The 12,523-nt window shown below is 28.1% G+C and overlaps 1 protein-coding gene and 1 long non-coding RNA gene across 3 annotated transcripts in view; one reads left to right on the top strand and one right to left on the bottom strand.

Annotated features, from left to right (window-relative positions):
- The window catches only part of LOC142321416 (NBAS subunit of NRZ tethering complex-like), a 147,783-nt gene that overhangs the window by 95,431 nt on the left and 39,829 nt on the right, over positions 1 to 12,523 (top strand). For both annotated transcript variants that reach the window (XM_075359486.1, XM_075359484.1), the window contains exons 23-28: positions 1,759 to 1,955; positions 3,063 to 3,175; positions 3,280 to 3,455; positions 5,272 to 5,462; positions 7,755 to 7,869; positions 11,241 to 11,356. In XM_075359486.1, coding sequence (XP_075215601.1) covers positions 1,759 to 1,955; positions 3,063 to 3,175; positions 3,280 to 3,455; positions 5,272 to 5,462; positions 7,755 to 7,869; positions 11,241 to 11,356 — 908 coding nt within the window. The remainder of the gene's footprint in view (positions 1 to 1,758; positions 1,956 to 3,062; positions 3,176 to 3,279; positions 3,456 to 5,271; positions 5,463 to 7,754; positions 7,870 to 11,240; positions 11,357 to 12,523) is intronic.
- On the bottom strand, positions 238 to 11,316 carry LOC142321418 (uncharacterized). Its single transcript, XR_012755627.1, has 2 exons — positions 11,221 to 11,316; positions 238 to 950 (listed from the first exon to the last, which is right to left on the bottom strand). It is a non-coding gene; the product is annotated as an uncharacterized LOC142321418 (long non-coding RNA).

Here is a 12,523-nt window from a genome sequence, read left to right as displayed (position 1 = left end):
TAATTTAAAAGAAATGAATGTAATTAGACTTATTTTATTGAAGGTGAGATTATTTTTTCTGCACTGTTCAGAAATATTTTTAAGCACTGTTTCCCCTTTCACCTAGTAGCTGATAAAAAATTTTTTAAAAAATTCAATTTCTGCTAACAGTAATGCTAAAAGAACAAACATATTTTGAGGAAAGAAAGACGTGTTTTGAGGAAATTATTAAGGACGTTAAATAATTAATGAGACTGATTGATATAGAGAAAAAATTATTTATTCAGTGACAATGAAACTTATTCTACTTTTCAACATAGTCTCCAGCAACATTTATACACTTGTCCCACTGTTCTGTGAGCTTTCTGATTCCCTTGCTGTTGAACCATTCATGTACAGCTGTTTTGACTGCTTCATTGTTGTCAAACTTCTTGCCACGTAAAAAGTTTTTGAGTGAGCTCAACAAATGAAAATCAAATGGGGTGAGGTCTCATACAATCTAGAAGGCATTACCTTCCACTTCAAACTGTTCTTTGAGCCCAGAACAAATGTGAATTCGAGTGTTTTTATGGACTTGTCAGCTGTCTTGAAACCCATCTTGAACATATTTTGCAATAATTTAGCTCATCATGATTGATTGAATGCACAGTTCCAACACTAATGTTACACAAACTAGCAATTTGGGAAATCTTGATTCACCTGTGTTTGCAAATGAGATAATTTATGTGATTTTGCAGGGCTGTAGTCAAAACTTCAACTGGTCTTCCAGAGTGATGGAGTTCAGTGACACGTGTTCTCCCTAAATTAAATTATTTCACCCACTTATACACATTACTGCAGTTTAAACACTTTTCACCATACTGTTTCAACATTCTTAAGTAAATTTCCACCAGTTTCACACCTTCTAATAGCAAAAATCTTATCACTGAACATTACTCTTCCAGCAATACATTTCAAGCAGAGCTGACATTCTGAAATCAACAAAAAAACGTTATGTTTAGATTAATTATGACTGAATTAAATGTGTTCCCAAGGTTGCCAACTTAACCCTCAAAACGTTTCATTGTCATTGAAGGAATTGTTTTTTCTCTAGATTAGTTTTTTCAATAATTGTTGTTGAACATCCCTCATATATACTTTTTTGGATAGAAAACACAAAAATGTTTCTCTAGTCTGTCTAAAATTTGAGTGAATATTAAAATAAGGGAATTATGTGGTGGTTTTTAAGTTTTTTCTTCAAAAGGTGCAATGTTAAAAAAAAATTTGTCATAATGTTACTTTAAGGGGCTTGAAGTAACTGATTAGGTAATTCATTCTACCTTTTAGCATTTCTAGTTGTTAAATCAGCGATTGTTTCTTACTACAGCTACAATGCATTTTGCTACAAGTAGTCCCAGTTATTCAAATCTAAATGAAAAAAATTAGATTATTTGTTTATATTTTTCAATCCAATATTATTTCTAATCCCCAAATTTTTGGAACTAATTAATAGTTTGTAAAAATGAAAAATACAATTTATTATATATGATATTTTGAAAAATTGGAGAATGTAAAGTTCTGTAAATTAATAAAATCTGTGTAAAAAAAATAAATTAGTTCAATAGGTTAACAATTTTATTAAAATGAAATTTTACATACTTATAATGAAAATGCACTAAACAATTAAATCCTGTTATTATTAAACGATTGGATCCTTACTTCAATTTACTTAAATTATCTGTTCTGTTTTTCTTGCATGTAAAATTATATTGACTTTATATATATATATTTTTTTTGCAGTTGTATGTGTCTACTGTTCTCGCTTCAGGTAATGCAAAAATTATTCGTTCAGCTATGAAGATATTATGTTGTTGTGGCGATGATAAAACACGTAAACCTCTTAGTTTTGATAGAAGTGTTTTTCTTGTACTTCAAGCTGCAAGGGAATATTTTGATTCAGCAGGAAGCTTAACTGATCCTAATATACAATATTCTAAGTACGTAATATATATATTTATTTATAATATTTGATTCAATGACTTATTTTTCATCATTAAAAAAAAATTAACAAACATGAAAAATTTCAAAAATTTTGTTTTTAACCTTTATCGTTGTACAATTTTAATTTGATATTAATTTAACAAATTAATTGCTTTAATATGTTTCTCCTAGGGCTAGCGCTCTTTTTAATTTGAGCCTTGAAACAATATGCACAGTCTTCTTAAACGTAGGTAAAATCATCAGAAAAAACTTTTATGTAGAATAACTCCTTAAATGTACAATAAATTGTGAAAACTTAAACTGAATTTACTTGACAGATATGGGAGAATATTTTTGTAAGGATCAAAGTTTTGTACCAGCTACAAGTCAGATTATGTTTGTTTTGTACTCAAGACGTAGCTTCATCCATTCTAATATTATTATTGAATTTTACTTATAAACACTTTATTAGGTCCTGTAGCCTTGGTTCATTGGATTTTCCTTTTTGATCAAGTGGATCATCTCTTGAAGCATATTTACTTTATAGATCACTTAATTCATACATTAATGTGTAATTCTTGTTAATATTTTTATAATAGAGAATGTTATTATGAAACATAATATTATTTTACTTAATCTTAAAACCTAATATTATTTTACTTGGTTTTTTTATTGTCAGTGAAGTAATTTGTTTTTAGAGATGCAATTTTCTTTATTGTTAAGTAAAAAGCTTAATTAACATGTTATTTTTTTTATCAGTAATATAGTTTGTTAAATACTTTTTATAAGTAACCAGAATTTTGGGCTATTTGTCAGTGGTTAAGAAAAGTGGGTGAGAAGTCTGGTAAATTATTTGATTCTGTTGATTACTACACTCTTTCAGCTATAAGTAAGTTAAACTTAAGGAAAACCCTTTTTCAGTAGGTTAAAATTTACTGAAAATATCATCAATCTGTGAAATACTCTAATGTTTGTAATAATAGAAAAAAGAAGCATCAGGTTTTAATAACTAATTATTATTTATACTAGTAAATGGAACATAATAATTAACTTCATACCATTTAATATGTATTATATTCCTTGAGTGTACATTTGTTTGAAAAATTATGTTCTTTTTTCTGCAGGACTTGCTTAAATTTAATTATTGAAGAGAATGAAGACATTCAAGAGGAGCTTGATCTTATTCAGTCGCTGCAAATACTTCATGAATTTGGTGTAAATCTACTTCCTATGCAAGGTGCTATTTATTTTTAATTTAATACTGAGATTTTATATTTTCTGTAAATTTTCTCTCTTATAAGTGTAGTATTTTCAATTATTTCATATTTGTTTCTGTTTTAGTGCGATTATCTCCTGAAAGAATGAGGTTAGTAGAGTCTTGTTTACAAGGACATCCATCTGCTTATCGTAATCAGCAAAAGTTATTGACGTTAGCAGAAAAATTACATGTTTGTGGTAAAGAAAAGGAAATTCGTAAAGGAAAAGTACTTTTTCAAATTGCTGAAGCTGCTTTTTTAGTAAGTTATACTCCTAAGTTCGTTGGTCTCATTTTTTATTAAAAAAAATCTATAAATTTAAATAATTTATTTATTAATAATAATGAAAAAGAGGATATTTTATTTTTACAAAATTTTAATATTTTTTATATTTTAATTGAAAATAAAAATTTGTTGATTTGTGGAAAGTAAGATGGTATTTAAGAACAAAAAAAGTCACAAGATAAGCTAAATTCCTTATTAAATTCCCTCTGATATTAGAATCTATTTATTAATTTATAGCTTTGTGCAGCTACGTTCAAAAAGCTTCATTCCTTTATATATTAAAAGTTATTTTCTTCATCATGTTTTTTTTTTTTTTTTTTTTTTTATTGACATCAATTATTCAGTGCATTAGTTTAACTGTGTTATAATTATGGATGATAATTAAACTTATTGTCTCAAGTGTGGGTTTTCTTACTCAGGTTCAGCTTAATATCTTAGGAATTTTAAATAATGGAAAACCTATAGTTTTTATTTCTTTATTATTTTTCTATATCTTAGAACTTTAAAAAGTATTATTATTTTTTAGTTGAGCGTTTCTAATTATGTTATCAAAACATTTTTCTGGAGCATGGTTAATTTGTGGAATTAGGATCTCAAATAACACAAAAGTTTGGCTGAGAATAGAGGTGATTAAGATAGACTTGGTTTAAAGGGTCTTTCTTAGGGCAGATAATTGAAACTACATGCTGATGAGTCGATTTTAGTCTATAGTTCTTGGTGTAGTTTAATGTGGTTCTATTTGTTAAAAAAATTAAAAAATATATTTGATTACATATAAAACATTTTTTTTTTTTTTTTTGTCTTCAGTCATTTGACTGGTTTGATGCAGCTCTCCAAGATTCCCTATCTAGTGCTAGTCGTTTCATTTCAGTATACCCTCTACATCCTACATCCCCAAAAATTTGTTTTACATACTCCAAACGTATATAAAACATTATTTTTTAAAAAAGCTTTTTTTTATCTAATATTAATATTAACATTAATAAAAAAGGGAAATAAATTAGAAAAACCCTCTAAAAAGTAAAAAATAAGAATTAAATCAAACTGAGAATTTTAAACAAAAAAATATTTTCATTACTTTTAATTTTAAAATTTAATAATTATTACATTTATTTATTTTTCATTTATTGGTTATTTATTAGATATTTATATAATTTATTTTTTACTTTTCAGTGCATTTTTATATTTGTTAATATATTATTTTTTTTTTGTTTAAAATTCTCAATTTGATTTAATTCTTATTTTTTACTTTTTAGAGGGGTTTTCTAATTTGTTTCCTTTTTTTATTAATGTTAATATTAATATTAGTTAAATAAAAACTTTTTAAAAAATAATTTTTTATATGTAATCAAATATATTTTTTTTGTTTTTAAAAATTTTTGTTTTTAAAACTAAAAATAAAAGCTTTTAAAAAAGTAAATATATTTATTTTTACACATTGAAGTTACATACGTGTACAAAATTTCAATCATTTTCATACGATAGTTCATGAGAAATGGAAATTTTCAACTAAATGCATGAATTTAGTGTAGGGGTAGCGCATGGGGGTGGGTCATATCAAATTCCGACACCGTAGTGCTGTATTGTCATCGAAGTTACATATGTGTACCAGATTTCATAATTTTCATACGATAGATCAAAAGATATAGCAGTTGCAAGATTTGATTATTCCTAAAGCGAGTTAAATAAAAGCTTTTAAAAATAAAATAGATAATTATATCAAATCGCAAAAGTCTTGTCATAAAATTTTTGTGACGAGCTAATTTTTCTTCTTTTTTTTTGTTCTATTTAGGTTAAAGATTATGTATTCTGTTCTGGAGTCTGCAAAACATTGGTAGAGGAAGGGCATTCTGTTGGATGGAAAATTTGCCAGAAATTGGGTCAGTGTTCCGAGTACAGAGAATTGTCTCTTCGTCAGAAGTTTATTGCATTTGCTCTTCTTCATTGTCCTCCCAATAGCATACACGGTCTTATTCAAACAAGGTGCGTATTTTCAAACTAAATTGTTAAAACATCTATTAAAAAGTTTTTACTGTTACGACTATTAAAAGAATTTATTTACATTTCACCATTTAGTTGTATGTACACATGTTATACATACATATTAGTTTTGAGTATGAACCTATCCACTACACCCATTAAATACTAAGCATATAATATTTAAAATATTATACATACATAAGTATGCTTATGGTCAGTAAAACTTTGTGTCCTTAGTAAAGGGCTATATGTTTTGCTCAGAAGCTAGACATATTATTTCCAATGTATATTTAGGTACGTGTAAAACTTTCTTAAAAAGCTTGATAAGTTCATCACAACAGTTGACTTTTTTTTATATATTAATGAAATACTATACAGGAAGGACTCTGTTCTAAGCAACCAAATTGTCAGTGGGAAATCAGAATATCAACACGATCTTGATTGAAGGAAAATGTTATGTATAAATGGTCCACTATGTTGAAGATCAGTGAATGGGTATTGGACCATTTCCAAGTGTCTCCACATATATAACTTACTAATTGTTAGGTACTTAGTGGTAATCAACAACATGACCACCAGCCTGTGTTTCTAACTGTCACTTTTTTCTTTTGATTTCAACTTCTTTCTTAAAATGAATGCTATTGAAAGAGTGATATTTTATTTTTATTAAAGAGAGACATTGACTATCACAACAGTTACTGAGCAAGCTATCATCAAATCAGTTCCGAGTATAAACTGTATGTTTTTTCTCAGGATTTAGCAACCTAGAAATTGAAAAATTTCTTCAAATTATTGTATAGAAAACCCCAAGCTGATTATGTTTAGGTAATTTTGGGTGACACTTATTGTTTTTTGCCTAGACTCAGTCTCATTGGATGTTAATTTAATACCAATGTTAAGTATAAATGTCCCAGTAATCTCTACTTGTAACTTGATACCTAATTTTTTATAGCAAATTTTTTTATATGGTATCAGAATTCTGCTAGTCTTTTCAGTTAAATGTGTTTTGATCTATAGTCAGCAAACCTCTTGAAATTACAGACAGTAATTAAAAGATTTATCTAATAGTGTTGTAAAAGTGATAACATTAAAATTATTGTTAAAAATTACGAACAAATCATTTTTAGATTGATGGAACTTGGTCTTTCAGTGTCAATCAGTAATAAAAAGGTAAATAAGCTCTTTAAATATGTAATTCAATAACATACTCAACCTACGTTCTGTTTATTATATTGTTTTTTCCTTTCAAATTTAGTGTGTTCATTAGTTTCATATTACTTAGGTGTGCTTTGGCTCTTTTGTGAAATGAGTAAGATTTGAATGATGTGATTAATATCAAATATTTATGGTATGTGTATCTTGTATCTACAGATAATTTACAATTTGATTTATGTGTCCTTTATATCAGTGAATAATGTCCATTCAGTCTGTTTGATTTAGTATTCGGATGCACAAGCTAATTTTACACATTACAAATAAAAATTAAGCTCTCAACATACTAGATGAAAATAAAATTTACAAGTAGATTTATATAAACATGTTAAATGAATAAACATAGTTTGAGTATATTATTTGATTACTTTCATAACCCTTTTTAAATATGGCTGCTATTAACAACGGTGCTACTGCGTATAAAAGCCATCAGAGAAACCAAACTCGATATAATGTAAATAATTTATAACAATAGTTTTCTGGTGAAATTTTAATTTCACCAGAATAATTTAAAGCACTTCCTCAAGGAAATTTGGTGCTACTGCAAATTTCCTTGAGGAAGTGCTGGTAATTAAATATGAAAGAACTTTGGAAACAAATTTCTTTAATTATAAAGGGATAAAGATTGATAATCTCTATAATTACAAGAGTTAATGAACTAAAAGTATAAAATTATTCATACGTATAATAAAAGTAATCAAGTAGGTAGGTAGAAAAATTAAAATTTCACCAGAAAACTATTGTTATAAATTATTTACATTATATCGAGTTTGGTTTCTCTGATGGCTTTTATACGCGATTGCTGAAAAGTCTGCAGGAGTTTTATCTTATTATGATAATCTGGTAAATTGTTTTGTTACATTATCAAAATTATTTGTTTTATTGCTTGAATCATTTTCATTAGTCATCAATGATTAGTCTGAAACATTTTTCTGTTTTAATTTTTTTTACATGTTCTTTCCTACAGAATTTTTTATATTAGTGGTTTGTTTAATTGTTTATAACATCTTTTATAATAGCTGTTTAGATTTTTAATATTTATCTTGAAATATAGTTAAACAAAGGTTTTAAAATATATTCCAGATGTGATTTAGAACGAGAAGCATTACAGTTTGAAATCTCTAGTAAAGTAGCTTCTTTAGAAGCAAATTATACATCTTTTGAACAAGATGATGAATTTGTTGATGCATTAACATCAGTGAGTATTTTTTTTTTTTATTTGTATTTGCATTTTAAAATATTCTTTAATAGTTTTATTACTGGTAATAATAATAATTACTTTTTCTTTTATTTGAGTTTTTTTTATTATTAACTCAAATATGTAATCCACGAATTGTTTAAACAAGTTATTGCATGGAAACAAAGAAAGTAGTAAAATACCATAAGAATTTCCTTATTTTATAATAATGAGCTACATTCAGAAAGTGACTCACTTTTCCTGGTATGTTTAAAAAAAACTATAAATAAAATATAAATACAAATTAATTTATTTTAAAATATATGTACATTTTTATTAACCATACCGTAACCAGTTTTCTATATAGCTTTCTCCTCAGATATTTCTACTGAGGCATTTATAACAATGGGATCTTAATTTTTTTATTCTCTTGTCATAAATTAATCTGTTAGTAAAATTGTCAAATTTTGAATTACCATCTTAAGAATTCAATCTTGATGAAACACTGGAAAGATTCTGTTTAATTACAGAAACAGATGAAAATTATTTGGTTATTAATTAAATAGTTGGTTGTAAATTATTCCTAAGTCATGAGTGAAATGATTTGATCAGTTATGTGGCCTGAGGAGCAAATCACCATTGAACTTCTGCTATATATACATACATATATATATATGATTATGAACATCTTGTTTAATTCATGAATAGTCTGACCTATTCCTTCACTTGGGGAATTTTTACTAAACACTTAACAAACCTAGGTGTGCATTTCAGTCACTTCCAAATTCTTTATCTGTAAAATGTGGATAATACACAATATGTCTGAAAAGTTCTCAAACTAAATTAAATAAAATTACAGATTTAAAGATAAACATATTTATTTATATTGGCCTTCTACATAGAACCTTTCTGTAGTTATACACTCGTTGCAACACCAGTAGAGCCCATCAAACAATCTGGAGAAATCACTTTGTGGGATCGTCTTCAACTGCTCAGTGCAACCCCTTTGGATGGCCGGAATGTCGTCAAAAAAAGCAGCCTTTCATCTTCAACTTGAGTTTCGGGAACAGAAAATAGTCTGCTGGAGCTAATTCAAGTGAATATTGGGTGGGATAAGACAGTGATTTTATTTGTGAAGTAATAACATGTTAAAACTGTTGCCATGTGTGCCAGGGCATTGTAATGCAAGAGTCCAGCTGTCCAGATCCTGGTACTTTAGCTGGATTTGACGAATTTGATGCATCACGCATTTCATTATTTCCAAATAGCATTTAGAATTCACGGTTTGACCAGTTGGGACAAATTCATGATGAATCAGGCTCTTTAGGTTCAAAAATGCAATCAAAATCGTTTTCACTCTTGATTTTTGCTGCCTGAATTTCGCTCATCTTTGTGCTCCAGGACTCAACCAAGCAGTGAATTGATGCTTCATTTGTGGATCATACATGAAGCACCAGCTTTCATCCCCAGATACAATTGTTTGCAAAAAATTCAGGTCACTATCGGCAGTTTCAACGAAGTCTTGATTGCAAGAAAGACTTGCTTCTTCGATCAGTGCAAGAAAGATTTTGTTCTTCAGTCAGGAAGTGTGGAACAAAACGAAGGCACAGCTTTCGGAAGTTCATTTTTTCTGTTAGAATTGTACGTACTGAATCTTTACTGATGTTTAGCTCTTTTGCTATGACCTGAAGGGTAAGATGATGTTGTTCAAGCAGGAGTGCTCACGCTTTCGCAACATTTTTGTCATGAACAGTTGTTGATGGCCTCCCGCTTCGTTCGTCATCATCCAACGACTTTCTACCGTCTACCGTCTAGCGGCTTCATCACCAAATGCTTTCTGTATTATACATTAAGTTTCAACAAAAGATTTTTGAAGTTGAACGCAAAATGTTATCACACTTCTCTTTTCCATGTTGTGTGCTCGCACAAGGTCACATGAACACAACATATGTGGCCAAATATAACTCAAGACTGGAGTGACAAAATATGATGAAATTTTATAAATATATTCGTCAGACATCGTTACTACATATTTCCTCTTGTCCGAGAGATGGCGCTACTTATATCGACTACAGAAATTTAGTTTGGGAACTTTTCAGACCTACTGTATAGCCTATGTTTCTCAGTCTGGGGACTTTTTAATTAGTTTCATTTAAAATGTATAGGATAAGAATTAAAAAACATTTTTTGTTTTTATAGTAGCGATAAAGTTTTGCTAATACATGTAGGATTCAGCAAACATGAAAATGTTGACCACAGTGTTTTTACATATATTACAAGTGTTACTTTCTAAGTACACTTCATATCGTCTTAAGAAGAAAGTTTCAAATGAAGATAGAGCAGATCTTTATTATGTTTAATTAATGTTATAATTTTCTTTTCTAAAATATACCTATTTTTGCTAAAAAAAAAAGCCACAGATACAAACACAAAACTATATTCTTAACATGTGTAGTTTTTTCCTTCAAATTAAATGATTATTTTTATCTTCTTTATATTAGAAGGAGTATTTGTTATTACCTGTGAAAGTTAAGTCAGAATCATGAGAACCATTTTCAGTTATTTGAAATTTGTATTTTTGCCTGGCATCAAATATTTTGGTCTAGGTCAGTGAAATTGATCATATTTTCAGTTACCCTTTCTAGATAGATGCAAATAAGTTTATGGCTCAGCGAAATAAAAAAGCTCTTTGGTAAGAAAAAAAAAAAGATTTTTTAAAAACCACATTTTTTACTTTATGACCTTCAGAACCAATAAGATATGAGATGAAATTAAAAATCACATTTTTGAATTATCATAATACTTTCTGTTTATTACATTAAATCTGATAAAATAAAACATTAGAAATAAATATGCCTGGAATTCAAAGGAGTATACTCTATCTAGGGGTTTTTTTCTTGAGAATATTGAAGAGTTGAAAAATAGATTTTTGAGAATTATTCCAGTCATGATATCCTCACATGATCACTGGCCTTCTTGGCAGTGTCTCTGTTTTTCATCCAGAACATTCTGGGTTGTTATCCTAATCAGGCTTAGTGATTTTTCTTAAATAAATAAAATAAAATTATGCTACAAAAAAATTCTAGTCGCTAATAATTATTGGATAAAGCATGTGTTATTATTTGAAGAATAAAGAAATATCGTAATATGATTAAATAAAATTCTTTTTAAATAATATTTAAAGGATAAAGTGACACAAAGAATGATCCATAAATCATGGAGTCTGATACATAAAATAATTTTCCTGTTTTGATCACTTTGGATCGTGATTATAGTGATCTAAGGAAAAGAATGATTGCAATTGTGTGTTTTAAGTTTGAGAGAGTAAAAAGAATGTATGTAAATCACTTACTACGTTATCATTTTGCTTACATTTCTTGTGATTGTTATAGCCATCTACACCTTCCAAAGAGTTTCTTCCTCAGTTGGCCACAAAATTGCAAAGTACCACTAAATTCTTAACTAAAGTAGCTGGAACAGATTTTTGGAAAAATTCTTTAAATCTGAGGTAAATATATTTCTACAATTTTCCCAGTAACTTAATTTTATTACTTACAATATAAATCATATTTGATTTTAATTAGAATCATGCTGATTGTAATATAAATATAATGTCATGTTGATATTATATATATATATATATTTTTTTTTAAATTCAATCTTAAAACCCATATCCCTCTTTACTAATATATATTGTATGTGTAAGGTCTGTAAATAAAGTAAAGAGACTAATTTTTTTGGCAGACAAAATGGCAACATTGTAAAGTTACTAGTAAACATATGGTTATATGAAAACTGATTTATATTTGATATTAGTATTTTTAGTCTATTGTTGCCACGTAAAACGTTAACAAACTTTTTGTGAAACAAGTGTTTGTTGTGCATTACAAAAATGAGTGATACTAATTACGAGCAACGTTGTGCAGTCAAGTTTTGTGTTAAACTTGGTGAGAATGCTACTGAAACTTTTTCAAAATTGAACAGGGCGTATGGTAATGATGCTGTGTCACGAGCCCAAGTTTTTAGGTGGTTTAAAGCATTTTCAGATGGCCGGGAATCAGTTGCAGATGATCTATGCTCTGGAAGACCTTTAATGTCAAAAAGTGACAAGAGCAGAGACTTGATGCAGTACAACCAGCGATTAACTGTCAGAATGATTGCAGAACAATTGAATTTGAACCATAGCACAGTCCATTAAATTTTTACGAATGGATTAGACATGAAAAAATGTAATCGACCGTCTGAAGGATATTCCGGTTTCTGAGTTTCAACGCTGCTATGAAGACTGGGAAAACTGTTTGAAGGATTGCATGACTTTCCAAGGGAACTATTTCAAAGGTGGTAGAATCCATGTATAGTGGGTTGTAAATAAAAAGTTTTCCTGAACCAGTCTTATTACTTTATTTGCAGACCACATATAATCCAAATGGATCCACCTAAGTACAGAAATTAAAAAGTAAATTAGATGACTGACTTATTTTTTCATAACCTTTACAATAGCGCTTTTGTGGCAACCCACATCTTCAGTTGTAATTTTCATTCTTTTTTTTTAACTTATATCAAACTACATATTAAACTTAAAGACAATTAAATTAGATATAAATTTTTTGATAATATTGTAATACTAAAGATCTTAAAGAACCTAAAGAAGTACTATAATATAAAGAACTTTGTC

Source organism: Lycorma delicatula, chromosome 3 (assembly GCF_047948215.1).
Source record: "Lycorma delicatula isolate Av1 chromosome 3, ASM4794821v1, whole genome shotgun sequence".
Lineage (NCBI taxonomy): Eukaryota > Metazoa > Arthropoda > Insecta > Hemiptera > Fulgoridae > Lycorma > Lycorma delicatula.
Note: the sequence above shows the minus strand (reverse complement) of the source record. Positions and strands in the feature narration are given on the sequence as shown.